The 17,123-nt window shown below is 37.6% G+C and overlaps 1 protein-coding gene across 3 annotated transcripts in view; it reads right to left on the minus strand.

The window, feature by feature from the left end:
- The window catches only part of XRCC4 (X-ray repair cross complementing 4), a 147,685-nt gene extending 130,799 nt beyond the window's left edge, over positions 1-16,886 (minus strand). For all 3 annotated transcript variants that reach the window (XR_010994602.1, XM_068177205.1, XM_068177203.1), the window contains exons 1-2: positions 16,724-16,886; positions 13,929-14,116 (exon numbers count right to left, since the gene is read on the minus strand). Coding sequence is in view for 2 of the 3 variants with exons in the window: in XM_068177205.1 (XP_068033306.1) it covers positions 13,929-14,116; positions 16,724-16,862 (327 nt within the window). In the remaining variant the exon portion in view is untranslated. The remainder of the gene's footprint in view (positions 1-13,928; positions 14,117-16,723) is intronic.
- Positions 16,887-17,123: the final 237 nt, after the last annotated feature.

Raw genomic sequence — 17,123 nt, forward strand, 5'->3', positions numbered from 1 at the left:
CACAAGATATGAAAAACTAATGGGGGAATTCACTGACATTTTATTCTCTGAACACATGAAAGCAGAGCAGTGGATACCTCAAGGACACACCTGCAGGGATGAAATCCTCAGATTTTATGGAGACTTTCTATGTACAGTCGACATGAAACATGTACCACATATATTTTAGGCTTGAACAACAGTACAAATGTAAGAACCACAGCCATTACTTATTTCACTGAGTCTCAAATCCTCAGACATTTCAATAGAAATAATTAAATCCAGCTTTTGTGTAGAATATGGAAACTTCTGCAGCGCTACCTCAAAAAAAACTATTGTGATATTCCTCATCCACAGATTTCCTTAGCAATCTTTTTTTTTTTTTTTTTTTTTTCCACTTTTAGGTCAGTCTAAGTGATCCTGACATTCTCTTCTTTGGACATGAGTAACTATAGGAATGTTAAGCCTTGATCCTGTCTTGGGGGGGGGGGGATTTTTTTGTAAAGGAAATTTACCAGCCAGAATTACATTTTCATTCTGTAATCCCTTTAGTATTTTAGCAGACTTGCCTATTACTTTTAATTCCAGACTGACTACAGCACAGGCAGCTTCAGATTTCAACACTAACAAGTGGGATAGGATACCCACTGCATGCTGACAGAACAGTAGCACATTTTCAAGTCTTCCATAACTTACAATGGATTTAGCATTAAAACCAGACTTGAGCAAGCCAGAAATCAGTTCAGCCAATTCTTTTTGCTCTCTTGGACACCATTTATTTGAGGAGAATGGTAATTTAAATGTTTTCATCTATGTAATATCTTCCCTAGTAACTAATGGATTGTCTTTGTGACACACAAATATTTTTGCTTCTCAGATTCAGAGGAGAAATACTAATGGAACATCTTGGTCTGCTCTGAAGTGATGGCAACTTTTTTCAGCATTATTCAGAAACTCAATAAGCCTAGCAAGAATATAAGCCTAGCACAATTCACAGAATATTTTTCAAAAAGAATGCATTTCTTCTCTTAATTCTCAGTTGCAGTTTTTTTTCATTATATTATTCTGATTATCTTTTGTAAACTCAATTTTTTCTACCTAGTCTTTTGTACTTTGACACTCCTACTTAAGCAGGCAAAGCCTCATTTAAACATGCTTTCTTAAGCAAGAAACAGTGAGGCTTTTGATCCTTTAAATGTTTTAAATCTTGTTGATACAAATCTACGTACTTGATTCAACCATCTGTATGGTCTTTATTACCTTTTCTAAAGGCAAGGCAGCATAAAGCAAATTAATCAAACAAGAATCAATCACCCTTTAGATCTGTGTATAGGAAATCCACCATAATCTGCACATAGAGAACACACAGCTAAAGAAACTAAATCAAAGATATTGGCTTTGTTATTAAAAAAAACCCCAAAAAACCAACCAAACCCCAAACCTACATTCCCATTATTAACTCACAGCATTATTAATTCCATCTCATGTTTCTGTAATATTTTAATGCCTCACTTCAGGGCAGCCATGAAGAATTTTCATAACTTCCACAGTGATGGGAAGACAGATATGAGGTTAGCTCTGAACTCCAAAAACTCCCATGCAGCAGCCCTGGCTGCTGCCAGAAGACCACAGATGGATGCCATATGAGCAGCTGAGACCGTGATGCTGAAGGGGAGCCATGGAAATTCTTTGCTTGTAACGTACTCGTGCAGTTCCAAGGTGTAACATGCACCAAACTCAGTGTTTTAGCAGTTTTAATCTTCATCTTGATAATTTTATAGCTGTGCTCAGCAAGAAGCTTCAGGAAAGGGACTCAAAAAAGCAAGGTGACAGAAAATCAAAGTGAAAACATTGCAAAAAAGATGAATGTTACAAAGAAACCATGAGAGATGGAATCAGTTTCAAGATTATTGTTTTTTTAGCTGAATTTTCCTGCTAACAGAATTTAGTGCAAAAATGTAATTATGTTTTTCTTTATGAATCCAGACACTGATTTTATCACAGTGACTTTTTTTTTTTTAAAGGAAAGGAACAGGCTTTCACTTCTGCTCAGAATGAAGTCTCCAAGTTACAAGCTATCTGTGATTTAAGTCCTTTTGTCTTTTGATAATCAAGAACTGTCTGCAGAGAGAGCCCAGAAACAGCTTCTCTAATACTCCTAAATTGCATATGACTAATCCAGGGGAGTGGGGTGGAAAAGGGGGATGGAAATCTGCCTGGGCTGAGTCACTGTGAAGGCACAGTAAAGAATGACTGCTGTACAAGTCCAAAGCTATTGAGACATAAATTGGCTGACCTAGTAGCCAGTTTTTAAGGCTTAGCACAAATATGAGAACTGAGCCCTCCCTTGACATCTCACACTTCCCCTTTCAACAAATGAAATTTCTGAGTTGTACTGAGAAATAATTTTCAGCTTACGAGGATGCCACATAGCTGAAATGATCAAAATTTAGAAGCTTCAAACTGAAAAGCTGCTCCTTCAGCTGTGTTTGATTGTTTGCTCCAACGGGATCCAGCTAATGGACTGAACAATAAATAGTATTTCTGAAACCCAAACTCACTTGTAATTGTGTTTGACAAATAAGTTAAAAGTTCCAGGTTATTTTTCTTGGCTATCTGTTCTACTGCTGACTTAAGTGCTGCACATCACTCTCTCTCAGCAGTGTGAACTTCCTCGTGAAACACTTGGAAAAGGTAAAACAACAAAAATGACAGGCTGAAATTCTTCAGAGAATACGTACACAAAACCTCCCTAAGTATGAGAAGGCCAACAGGCAGACAGATCAGCTTTTAAAGTCACCTCATAGAGAGGACTGTGAAAAACTGATTTCAGGAAAAAAACCCAGCATTTTCATAGTGTTAATCCCAGTGGAATTTTCAGCAAAAAGATATTTTATTTGGAAAGAAGTGTCCAAACTGAAATACCTGCAACAGCACTACTATAAAACTATCTAGTGTCCATGCCATTGCCTGCAACTGCTGCCATCCCCACCAATTACAATAGTGCACACACTAAAATAAAAGAATCCTATGACCTAAAATGCTCTGAAACAATCATTTGAAGGGTTTATCTACAGAATGTTTTAAAATTAGCTTCCATGCCCATGGGAAAGACCTGATGGAAACTCAAGATCTTGCCTATCTTCCATAGGTGTCAAGTTGATAATGAATGGAAAATTTAGGACCTGCTAAACAGCTGGGCATCTACTGCAACCAGAAGATAATCCTTGGAAAACAAACACTGAAGGAAACCAGATCCTATCTCTCAAACAACCCTCCTTAGCCCATGGCTATGAATACTCACTCTTCTTCACTGAGGAGAGCAGCTGGGACCTGTAACAGGATGAGCTCCCAATTAAATGCCCAACTTCTGGGCAAACCAAGAGTCCATTCAGACATCACTTGGGAAATCCTTAATTATTGAAAAAAAAAAACCAACCAAACAAACAAAAAAAACCACCCTACAGGGCTCAAATATGTCTTAGCTACAACTTCAGGTTTTATTGGTACCTTCTTTTTCTAAAGTAAAAATGCATGTTCACATCTCAAAAGGCACGCTCCTTCAGAAAAGGCCACATACATCAATTAACAGGTTAAATGCACTTTTTCAAAATTTGCTGTGAGTTTCAGAGTGGGGTTTCTGTAGAAATAGCAGAACATTTCGGCTAGTAAGGTCATGGTGCAATCCAAGCTTTGTTAATGTAAGAGACAGGGTTAGTTCCTCAACTACCAAAAGTCTGTAGCTTTGGGTGTTAGCAGCAGCCAATCTATGCTATTTGTCAGCAATAACCTGGTTCTGAGTACTGCCCAAAAGCTTTAAGAACTTTAAGAAATACAGTCTCCATCCTGTCACACAGTACTCAGAAAACAGTAATTACACAATATTCATGATGGATTCCAGCAAATATTACAGACTGACACCACATAAATGTTAACTCTGCACTATAAATTCACTTTTCTGAATTCTAAGAAACACACAAAAAAATGCTTTCCCACATTTTCCCCTGCATTTCCCACAGCACATCCCAGTGTTCAAAAACCAGTTTCAGAGTATTTTTTCCTTAGCTGCTCCTTTAGCCTTAGAGCAAAATACAGATTTCCTTCTCAAATCAGTGCATACCCCCCTGATCTAAGGCTACAGAGAGGTCAGTATAGCCTGGAGAGCCTGACGTTGCCATCATATACCAGTAAGTTGTAACAATTCATCTCTGTTTTTAAAAAGAGTGCCTATGATAAAGACCATTCTCCCCTGATTGCCATTTTCTCTTCAAAGGCACTAAAACAACATGGCAGAGAGGGCTTTTGTCACCCACCAGACTACTGAAGCATTAGCAGCTTTATGGAGAAACAGACATGAATTTTTCAACAAATACGACTACATTTCTTTTACCATATGGAAATATATTTCTTTCCAATGTCATGGTCTGGATCAGGTTTAACGTTGAAAGGAAAACAATCCTGTGTCATGGAATTGATGTTATTTTCCTAAACCATGTGACCTGACATGTAGGGACTTTAATTTCTTTTTTAATTAAAGTAGCTGCCATTTGTTGAATGACATCATTTTCCATGCTCAAGTACATAAAATACCCGGTTTTGTAACTGTCACTGAGCAAAACCTGCAGAGTCACTCACACACCATGAAACACAAGAGTTTCTTCAGGTAAAAGCAACAGAGAACTAAAAATTAATTGACTAAAATCCGAGACCGGCAGATAACTGAGAAACATTTCACTGCACCCAGTTTTGATGAATCAAAACCAAGTATGTCATGTGTGGTAAATTAAGCAAAAAGCAGTTGCAGAATTTTGTTGACCTCTGAATTAGCTGTGCTGTCACACAGAGAGCCTCCACTACCAAATGATGGTGTCATGAAATCTTAACCAACGAAGGAGAGACAGACATGTCAGTGACTCAGTTTTAAGCTTCTCTTTTTCAATAAGGAAACTCTAACAGTCCTGAAGGACCAGTATGATAAACTCTGAGTTTAGACAGATAGATTTCATCCAAATGTAGCTTAAAGCCTTAAAATTGTAATTTAAAAAAAATTTAAAATATAAAAATCTTTTATAAGAAAAAAAATTAGTTTGAGAAGGAAGAAAGGTCCAGGGGTGGTTGTCTCACCAGTTCTAGGGATACTGGGATTAACTAGCTCAGCTTTATCAAGCACTACAGCGCTGTCAGAAAAGAGACATTTCCTCCTACCACACTACTGACATTCATAGGAAAAACAAACCACAAGCAAACCCACAACAAAACATTAAGCTGTCAAGAGAAGACAAGTTATTGTTAAAGCAAAACACCCTTAATAATTGCCATTAAAAATTTACAAGAAGTTAACAGAAGTTGTCTTTAAGTTCCATACCAGCCCTAATTATTCTATTATTTTGCAAGAAATGGAAAAGGTAAAATTGAGTGTACATTTATGAATATATATCATTATACAATTATGGTTTATATGTAAGTCATTCAAATATCATGACCATCATCTCTGAACACACACATTCTCAAAACACTGCTTGGGCACACTTCACCTCCTGGCTCTTACCAGGGGAATTAACACCCATCTCAAACACATTTACATTCTCTAAGAGCTCTTTTAGTACCCAGCAAGAAGAACCAGCAAGAAGTTAGGGGAGCTTTAACACAATGAAGAAATTGTTCAGAAAAACATATGGAACAAAAAGCTCATGCTTATGTAATACAAAGAAAGGAGCACAACAGATGCAAAATGGTTTAGTGGATGTTTCTGTTTAGACAGACCTGGAAAATGGAGTCTCCTAACAAATAAAAGATAGCAGGCAATTCCTACAGGCTTAACAATACTCCACGACAATTCTTGATTTGTTATTATTACCACGAAGCTCTTTAAACAACTTGGACTCTGAATAATATACACAGAAGTACGAGAGATTATGGATAAAGGTACAAATTTCAGAGAAGTGGCACCCTCTGGAAGCTTGTTACCCCGAGCTGACGTGGTGGGGTTAGGCAGAACGCACGTGTAACTCTAATTTTGGCATCCTGCTGATTATGTATACTGCTCCTGCTAGCCACTCCACAACAGTGGTCTTGATTAAAGAGCATTGTTCAGGAAGGGGAGCACATGCATTTGCAGATGGCATAAACATGCTGCAGTGACTAAACAATGTTTGATGAGCACATGCAGCCCTGGCAGAGCCCCAGCTTGTGTTCTGCAAGCCCTGCCTGACAAAACTGAAATAAAACACACAGCTCAGCCATGAGGGGCAAAGGCAGCAGCTCCCCACTCCCAGGCTTAAAAACAGTTGGCAATAAAGGTGTGCAAATACATGTCACACTCCTCAGTTTTAGGTATCAGCCTGTCTCACAGAAGTTAAGCCCAAAATTAAGTATCTGATGTCCTTCATCTTGTGTTTGGGTTTTTCAGTAGGAGAGTGCTCATTTTTACTAGACCCTGATCTTATTCTCTCCACATTTTATCTGCCCTGATTATTCCCCACAAATGAAGACCCTCAGTCGTAGTGGATAAGGTCAGTCTTATCCTGTGTAAGTTTACATCTTGGCATTCAAAAAATAGTTGTTTTAGAAAAAGCGATTTTAAAAAGCTCTTGAGGACCACATTCAAAAAGGAAAATTAAAGGACTGGTACCTGCATGTTCTTTCCCTGAGAAAGAATGTCCTTTTTGCAGTCATGCTGGTTTTATCCCCAGATTACATCACTGAAAAAGAGAACTGTTAAACTGTAATTATGTCAGGTAACTAATATAGGTAACAGCCACCTTCCACTGGTTAGCACAGCACTTCTGTTACCACATGTCCACATAAGGGCCCTATTAAAATCCCTGTCCCAAACATCTTTAGTGATTTACCCACGGCCTACAAGGGTATGTTTTTTGGGAACAAAACATCTTAGTTAAGTAGTTTACAGGCTTTTCAAGCTAGCACACCCACATAAGAGCAGACTGATTATTTCTCTGACATCTTGAACAAGAGACAACTCATATTTAGTTATTTACAGTCGTGGAAAACATGGGGGTTTGCCCCTCATCGCACCTAACCAAACCTTCAGGTCGTTTCAGAAACATAACAGTTTTCTTGTATACAAATCAGTGCATATAAAACCAAAATAAATACTATATAAATTAATGCAGTTCTTATTTTAATTCCTCAGTTTCAACTCATGTCCTAGGCAATGTCTCATTAGTTCTTAATGAGATGAAAACTACATTGCTCAATGTATTTCAGTCCACCAAGTCAGTAACACTGGCAAAACCAAACCTGCAGTGGTGAATGGCTGATTTAGAAAATCCCAGCAGGTCACAGGACTGCTATTTTAACTCCTTTGTGAGCCCAGGGAGTAAAAGATGACAGTGAATTTGTCTGTTTTCAATTATTAGCAAAAAAAACCCCAAAAAAACCAAACAAACAAAAAAAACCACCACAAACCAAAAAAAACAGTGCTTATAAAGGCTAGAGAAGTTCACGTTTTTTCTTAACTATGCATCTTCCCCACATCACCTCAGGCTTACACTTCTCACCTAAATCAGAACTTGCTATCAGTAGTTCAAGTTAGTCTCTAGAAGCTACATTCGATAAATCCTTTTCTTTTTTTCTTTCTTTTTTTTTTCCCCTTGGAGTTATTCAGCTAAGAAGAGAAGAATACAGACTCATGATAGACTGAAAGAATAGTCAGGTTTATTCCAGCTAAATAGCAAAATTCGTCCCTGATGTTCCTGGGATGGATTATCTATACAGAACAACACAATCTCATTCCAGCTGGCATTGAATAAGTATGAAACACAACTGCAAGACAACAAGTTCAGTGTAAATTAGTGGAAATAAATCTCCCATTGTTCTGCAAGATGTACAGCCATCAATTAAATGAGCAAAGAACTAGTATTAAAAAACTCTGACTGCTTCCAAATCCCAGTTTTTGGCACCTCTGCAGCACCTAAAAGTATTGACAATGTTCTGTTACAAATCTGTGTTAAGCGAATAACCTGTGCTAAGGTATTACTCACACTGAAAAGACAATGTGCTTCTATGAACGGAACAAAAAACAGTACCTCAAACTCTTAAAAAACCCCAAAGCTTAAGACTTATCTGAGAAAAACACATGCAGAAAGACTAGGATTTGGGTTCCAGAAAGAAGGAAAAAACCAGTTACACTTTGTTCCCAACAAAGCAGTTGACATCTAATTTTTAATGAAATGTCAGGCATTATTTGCAGAGGTGCCTGGGAGGAACAAGAAGAAAAGATAATGAAACAAAAAATCTTCCATGGAAGAGCTTTTTCTTGGAATGATGCTACCCAGAAACCTACTTTTGAAATTGTGTGATGTACCTGCCTTTCTGGGAAACATATTTTTGCAAGAGAACCACATTTTCCAGTGAGACTAAAATATTTCAGAACTTTGAACAGAAAAGATTCAATTCGAATTGAGTCTTTTACTCACCAATTCCAAATCCATGTGCAATCTGGCTTCAAATTTTAAAACTCAAAGACCCTTAGGCTTTGTCCACATGATAAAAAACACTCATTCCACATACTGACATACAACAGGCAGTAATTAGCATTCTGTCAAATCCTATGGGCAGACACAACACCTCACAGGGTTTTTAGGGAATCAGCAAACTTATGGTAGTGCTGTTCCACCAGAAAAGGAGATGATCTTATTGTGCTCATTGGACACAGAAATTAGGGACTTGTCTTCACTGTTCAAAGAAAATTTTGTGTTTATGTGTGGACTGCTAATACAGACTGACTTCACAGTGGGAAACCAAAGATACGTATATTTTAAATCACTGCAGCTTAAGGAAAGAAATCAAAAGGAAGTGTAACACTTTCCTCAATGCACATTCTGCAGCTCCCTTATTTCTTCATCCCGTCACCCCGCAACATTTCCGTATCTGTCACTTTTTAAAAAAATGCAGGACACCCTGAGTTTGCCCTTTTCTTACATTTCAAGACATTTTCTGCAACTGCAGCAGAAGTAATAGAGGTGTTGAAGTTGCTTTGAGGCTTTAGACATATCCATTCAGTATTTTATACTGGAAAAGGTGCTATTTTGGTGAACCTAAGAGTTAAACAGGAGGCTGAGAGCTCTCCTGTGCCTTTGCAGGCAGAAATATTAATGCTTCCTCTGGAGCTGTGAGAGGGTTTCTGAAGAGAAACCACTGGTGAGATTCTCGGTGTGTTTTCAGGCCCTGGCTGCTGCTCATCTTCACAGAAAATACAGGACTGGGGTCTTGCAGTGAAGGTTTAGAGCCCACACACAGTAATCTCTTTTCCAGAGCACTTACTGTCCCCTGTAATTCGTGTTTGGGAAACTAAAGCTTGCCAATATGCTATGATTTAAAGATTTCTTCCTCCTAAAAGGAAAGCATTTGTACTCCATTCTGCAAATGAAAGCAAGCCTTGATGTCCACACAGGGATTTGAAATGCTCAGCAGGTATTCCAAAAAGGGAAAATCTGAAAGAATCGAGGAGGGGAGGGGAGACAACACAATAACACCAAGAGGGAGAAAGAATAACTGACAATTTTTCTTGCACAAATCCAAGTATGTTATTTTATGAACACGTTATGCATACTTGAAATATGTTTAGACTCTCACTGTACTCAAGAAATACGAAGATGCCCTTTATAGTGTAATTTACAGTAAGCCTTAAAGCAACTAAACTACCATTTTTGTCCAGCTGGATGGGTCCAGTGAAATACACAGATCCTAACAGGTTGAGAAAATAATGAAGATAATTTATTCACTACAGCGTTCAATTCCTCCTTTTTCAACAATACCAGTTTTAAAGGCATAAATCACCAGTATTTTAAATTAATTTCTCCAGTCTACTGCTTATCAGAAGCAGCAATCAAATACATCATCTAATGGATGAGCAAGGAAAATAGCAGAGCTTAATTAATTCAGCAAGACTTCGGTCACACCTTTTGTAGCTACACCTTGTAGGTGTATTGTACACCTACTAATGCGGTAGGGAGCCATTCTTTCAGAATGACTTTTCATTCTGTAGCCTTTTTTATCTCAAGGCTACAGAAGTGATGCACTGCATTTCCAGTGTACCTGAAATATCTGAAGGTACACCCAAGGTGAGATGGGGAAAATCATGTGGCACTCGGAATTCCAAGATTACTTACAAGATAACACTTAATGTTGCTATTACATAGGGCACATTAGAAGGCAGCTGTTTCTAAAATGGGCTTCCAAGAAATCTATTCAAGTGTCCACTCTCAGGTGCTGAAGTACATAGACATTAAGTGATACAAGTGATATGAGAGTCATTACTTTCACACTGACCTAAGGATTAATCATTTCATTTTCCTCTCTCCTCAGCTGGTGAAATTGCCTGGGAAACAACCTGAACTCTCAGTGACCTTTGCTAACCAAACAACACATCCTCAGTGGTTTGGAGCAAAGTAACTATTCAGACCTTGAACCAAGATAGTTTGGACAGCACAAAGGGCTCTACCAATTACATTTCTCTCATTGGTTAGCAAAAGCTTCTCCAGCTTATTTTTTTTTTCAACTTTTGGTAAACTTATAATGAACTCACAGGCCCGACCAGAGAAAAGCAGCCACAGGAAATAGGGGAGACAAATAACAGCATCTCTTCCATCCTAATTAGCAACAGTGCTGCATCTAAGGTTGAATTTGTTAAGCTCTTACTCTCCCTGTTTACAAACTTAAGAAAAGGCAAGGAAAAAAAAAACCCAGAGCCTGTCACATTACTGTAAAAAAAGAGACTGCTAGCACTCAAATAATTGTTTATCAAAGGCTATTTAGTCTATTTAATTGCCAGCCCTGAAAAAAAGAAAAAAAAAAAAAAGTAAGAGCTTGCCGGATTTCCATTATTTATTATATGTGGAGTGACTCGCTGAAGCACTTGGAAAGATTTACTTCCCAGTGGTCACCTACTTAGATCAAGCACTAAATCACTGCCTCTGTGGCTGGTGTTTGTTTAGGTGGCAGCAGTTGAGCTGGACCAGCCTCCCCGGCCCCTCGCCGGGGTCTCCGTGTGTGTGGCCCGTCCGGGGCTGCAGCTGGATCCGCACACAATTCCCACTGTGCTCCACAGACATTGTTATTCCAGGGTCCTTCCCGACACCCCAGGCACCCCAGACACGGCTCCCGAAGGCAGAGCCACCTGTCCTGAGAGGGGTAAATCACAAATACGCTGGGATTTTCACCAAATGCGTCGGAATTCTCACAAAAACACATCAGGATTTTCACTGAACCCACTGGGATTTTCACCAAACACGTCAGGGTTTTTAAAGGCACAACTTTCTTAGGCTCAGCTGCACATCCTGAGGCACAGCCATAACCAGTGTTTCTAAAGCTCAGACATCATTCTCTCTCCTGATCAACATTTCAAGAAAAATAAGTACTAAAACCCTTATGGACATGCCTTAAGAGAAATTATTTTTCTTATTCTGTTACTTCTAAGCATTACAGGCACTACAAAACAAACATGCTACACTGTGCTCCTTCTAAATGAGGCAGGAATTCCTCATGACCTGGGGAGGTTTTCCATCCATTCAAAACACAAGCCATCAGCACTCATCCATTATAAAAACCTTACAGACACACCATTATTATAAAGTAACGATTACAAAGACTTTTTAAATGATATGAAGATACAGGTTTGGTTCCATTCCATCAAAGCAGGGCAGGAGTAGGTGTAAGCACATCCTTTTAGAGGTCATGGAAGGAACCTGTGTGTTCATCAACTGAACAACAGGTGAATCAAACACCTTGTTAAGTCATCAAATGTACTACACTGGCAATGCAGATAATTAAAATGCATTTTTCATTCCAGTCCCTTTCAAAGCAACGGGCACAATGGGGTTGCCACCAATTCCTCCAGAAAACACCTGGGCAATAAAACAAATTTCCGTATCAGAAAGCATTTCCCAGTAATATGCCTATGTTTTCCTTTGCTTAACATCACCCCACTACTTCTATTTGCACTCCTGCAGACCACCCAACACAGTTTTAGCACACAATTAGACTTCATGGAAGCAGAGCTTTAGCAACATGCTGCAAAGAAGGTAAAACTTATTTCAAATACCACGGTTTGGTACAGCCATGAAAACAATAAATCAGTACCTAGCTCAGAGATTTGCCATCCCCATGTGGGATGCAAATTAATGACAGAGCTCAGCTCTGGAAACTACTGGGCACAGGTGACTGCTGGTGATCAGCATCATGTTCCAGTAATAGAAAATAATCAAAATAATTGAATTGTATTTATAAGCATGCACACATTTCTAAAAAATAAGGCAAGGAATATTACTGATTTTCTAAGACTACAAAATTTACTCTCAGGCACCCATATACCAATTTAATGAAAAGATTTTGCAATAACTTTTACTTACATGGAGATTGATAAGCATTTTATAGCTCAAAGTGTAACAATGCATTTCAGAAGTTTTTGCTTTTTTTTTACTAAAAACTGTTATTTATTAAACTGATAATAGATAAGCACTATTTTTAAGTCATGTTTAAGCTGCAGTGTAGTTTCTGTAGGCTTCCTCTGCTGAATTGTTATTATTATTATATTTTATTATTTTTTATTATTATTATCATCATTATCATTATAATTATCATTATTTATTTATTTAGCCAAATATCAGCCCTCTGGATGTACAGAGCCCAGGAAGATTAATTTCCTAATGCGATGCTGAAAGAGAGAGATGACAAATACTTCCACAGAGAGTTTGCAAAACATTTGGAACGTATTCTATTACACACCTGAAAGCTATTTCTAATACCTAATTATATTATTTAAATCTACATAATTGCTTTGGCAATTTTATTTGTAGGCATTAGTTTAGTACAGAAGGAGGAAAAAAAAGGTGCATTTTCACCCAAAAAATCCTATCCTATCTGCAAATACACTTTCAACACCCAAAGTTTAAAGCATACATAGGAATCAAGGTTCTTTGTATTTTCAGTTTCTTTGGCCAGATTATTATTTTCCCAAACTGACATGAAGTTGTTTTCATACAGGTTAAATTTCTCATAAGCCTTAATTGATGGAAACATGTATTAGATGAACCCACAATCACGAGGATGTTTTCACTTAATAAAAATACAGAATGTATTTAATCTGGCCTGTATTTAGAACATGTGTGACACAGAGCAGAAACAAAACAAAAAAAAAGGGTCCTTAACCTTACTGCTCTCAATTTCTGAGTAGAGTTTGGTCCTAAATCCAACAGCTCACAAGGTTTAGGGTCAGTATGGCCTTGGGTAAATTCACAGAAATACTCAGAATGCAGACTGGTAGACTTAAATGCCCTAACTTTTGGTTCCTCAAGAGCCAAACTCAGCTGAAATTTCCTATACTGCACAAGGAAAATGACATGTAAAAGAATAAAAAAAAAAAATTACAAACTGGGATATTCACCTTAAAAGTTAGCTTCTTCTTCAGAAAAGTTTTAACGCAGCAAAGCACAACCTGAAATATCCTGAAGTGTCTACAGATATAGATTATAGTGGCTTCTTTCCTTTTATAAGAGGGTCTTTCCCTTTGCAGCCAAGCAGGCAGCATGGAACCACTTTCCCATTTGCAATGTAATGCAACAATTTCAGCCTTAGCTTACAAAATATCTGAAGTAGTTAAAAAGTTAATTTTAAAACTGTATTTCAGCATTTGAAAATAATCTTGCCTGATTTTTATTTTTTTTTTTAATTTTGGTGAGTAGTACAGAGACAGGATGAAGAAACAAGGAAAACAAAAGTGCACAGGAGGTTACAATTTGAAAAGGGCAGCATCCATCCCAAACCACCCACTTTCTTTCTAGCTTGGCCCATGCAAGAGCTCAACACACTCACTCAGTCTGGAGTGGGTATCACACATCTGATTTCAAAGGCCATAATAAAATACAAAATACAAAAATGTATTTCATTTGCATTGTTTAACAGCTAAATTTAAACATTTATCTACTTACAGAGCCGTCTTTCAGGTTCCTTTCATAGGAGAAGTGACAGGCTTTGTTCTGCTCATCTCTTGAAATCACAAAGTTGTATTTGCCAGCTGACTCTTCTCCAGCTATAAGTGCTTTCCTCAGCTCTTCCACGTATTTTTCTCTGTCCATTTCTATGTCAGCAGCCTCCATAGAAATGTCTGATTCAGACACTACCAGAAAAACACATGTGAGGAATAAATATTCATATGTATGGTAACAAGTACGTGCATTATACATTGCATACAAAGCATCTATTAACATACACTTATAGATATAAAATACTATATTTATATATCTCTATATATATATGTAAATAGTGCACATATTATATATATATTTACTATATATGTCTTAAAGTGTATATATATATATATATATATATATATATATATAACCTTTAAGGTCCCTTCCAACCCAAGGCATTCTGTAATTCTGTGATTCAATGAAATATTAGGAGATTATTCTTCCCTTGAACACACACTGGTGTGTCATTTTCATTTGTGGAAATGCAGCAGGAATACTGTGTTTTTCAGAAGTTCTGTACCCTTTTTTTTTTCCCTGCCTGAAAATGGGTTATTTCCTTATTGCTAGTGATCCACAATTCTAGTTGCCTAAAGTCACACAAAACAGTATAGAGTGAAATGTGGAATTCCTTGCAGTGTGAGGCAAAGAGGTGTAGAAAAAGGTAATTTTGAAATACTTACAAAGGAAGTGCTTGTCTGGAACAGTGATTTCAATACTGAGAAGATAAACTTTTACTAACAGTAAGAAAGTCATAAAAAGAAAGACACTAAAATACTGCAATAGAGCACTGTGGGTTTGTTGATTTGTTTTTTTTTTTCCCCTGTATATGCTGCATATTCCTTTATGATTTAAAACCAGCAGAACTGATCAATCATTAGGGAAATATGCATAAATCCTCACAGATGTAGTATATATACATATATTTAATCCAATACCAAGCTAAGACACTAGATTACATTGCATATTTGTGTGCTTCTCCTCCCCTCCAACATTCAGTTTTCCCTCTCTCCTTAAACAGGACTCCTAACACATTTCATCATCACCTTAAACATACTAAACCCATAAAAGACAACTCCATCAGCAACTCTCACTCTCTCCCTGGTAGGTCTTGCCAAGGAAAATAATCCACAGCATGAGAAACCCAAAAGGGATTTCCCACAGCAAGAATATTCTTACCGTTGCTTTCCCTCCCTCCAGGTTTTGAATTTAAAATGGAAGCAGTCTCAAAAATGATGTAATAACATTAGAAAGAGACCAAAACCAATGTTTTGTTGAATGAAAACACAGATCAGTGCAGTAGGAAAGCCTCATGCATGAGAACGTCAACCCCCAATAAAATTATTCAGAGGACTAGAAATTCAGTAAGAATTTCTTAGAAAGGGATCGGATTCTTCCAGAAGAGAAAAAAAAATTCCTCTGGATGATCACCCAATGCTCACAGCAGAATTGTTGTGTGTTTCTTTCTTTCCTTTTTAATGGAGTGAGGTCATCCTGCTTTCACTGCCCCTCTGTTTTGGGAAATCATTATCCCCCATTCTACCAGATGCAGGAATTCAACAAAATGAGAATAGTGTATACCTATTTTTTCTACACCCTCCCAGCTACTGTGGCACAGCCTTCACTTGGAAAAATAAGAATCATCTTTTTGAGAATTCTAAACTGGCGATCTTGAAGTCACCTCAGAACAAGAAGATCCTTCAAACAGAAAAAACAGTATTTGCCAGTGTTTACACCCTTTTTGTTGTTTCCAAAATAACTTTACTATTTTCAAGCCAAGAAAGAAAAACCTTTCATTACCAGGAATCACGGTTGGAACACATGCATTTGTTTTGTGCAGGGACCCTTGATCAATGGAGTGTTTGAAATGTTTAAAGGAATATGGAAGAGCAAATTTAATTTGTGGGTTGATTTTAATTTATATTTATCTAATCTCAGACCTATATGAAAGCTTGGCTTGTGTAGGAACTGATGAGAAACAACACCCACTGGCAAGGAGAAAGAAGGAAAAAAGGAACTACATAGATATTTCTTATCATTCAGACAGTCCAGAAAATGGTTTTGCCTACAATTTGCTGAAAATACATGATTCTCTCCTCCCTTTGAAATATTTCTGCTGCTGGGAGAAGGGCTTTTGATCAGGTGTTTGGCACTTCTCAAGGAACACACAAATCTAATCTTTTTTCACTGGGCATGAAGGAGAGAATCATGCACATATGCAAAGACCCATCCTCTTACTGAGGTTTCAGAGAGTGGAAAAAAATCCCACAGCCTAAGCTTTTCCTGCTAATTGTCCTATTGTCCCTTTTCCTTCCCGAAAATTCACTTCATTATGAAATACAGCTACCTTTGGATATTTAAATGTCATGAAAATATTTTAAAAACATCTGCAAATAAAGGCTTCATGGACTCCAGTCTGCAAATGGAACTTGGGTACACATTTGTTCAAGAATCTGGAGAAGACACAGAGGTGTTACTTCAGCATCACTCCAAGAAATTATACATTCTTGAGAAAGAACAAAACATTGCATATCCATGTGCTGAATGAAATAGTTTTAGACGTGACACACAATCTCCAGATTTCAAAGTTCTCTGGCCACATCCCAGAAGACCATGAACCCCCCACCCCTCCATGACTGGGGACAAAACGCCCATGGAATTTCCATACAAGCTGTGGGACACAGCTTAGAAAGTGTTTTAAAAGGAGTAATTAAGAGCAGTAATAATTTAAATTAATGTATTTTTCTTTCCATTACCTGTCCCAGTCCAGGCATATTGACAATCACTAAGAAGTAAACCAAAGCCAGTGCCTAAATCCTTTTCCCATGACACCTGTAGAAAATAGGTTGCTTCTGGATCAGAAACTGGATGAATTTTGTTCAAAGTCTTCTCCATCTTCCCAACACCTGTTTAAAAAGCAAGATAATCTTGTTGTAACCACTGGGGTGGTTTAACAGCTTTACACAACTAGTTTGGGGGTTGTATGTGTGGGGAATATACAAATACAAGTATGCTTGCAATTTTATTCTACGTTCCTCCCCAAATTCATTTTGTCAGAGAACTGGTGATACTGGCAAACAGGAAACTGGATGATAATAAATAAGGTTTCAGTGCCAACAATTAAACATATTTGAATAGTCTCAAATTAAGAAGCTG

This window comes from Anomalospiza imberbis, chromosome Z, assembly GCF_031753505.1.
Source record: "Anomalospiza imberbis isolate Cuckoo-Finch-1a 21T00152 chromosome Z, ASM3175350v1, whole genome shotgun sequence".
NCBI classification, from domain to species: domain Eukaryota; kingdom Metazoa; phylum Chordata; class Aves; order Passeriformes; family Viduidae; genus Anomalospiza; species Anomalospiza imberbis.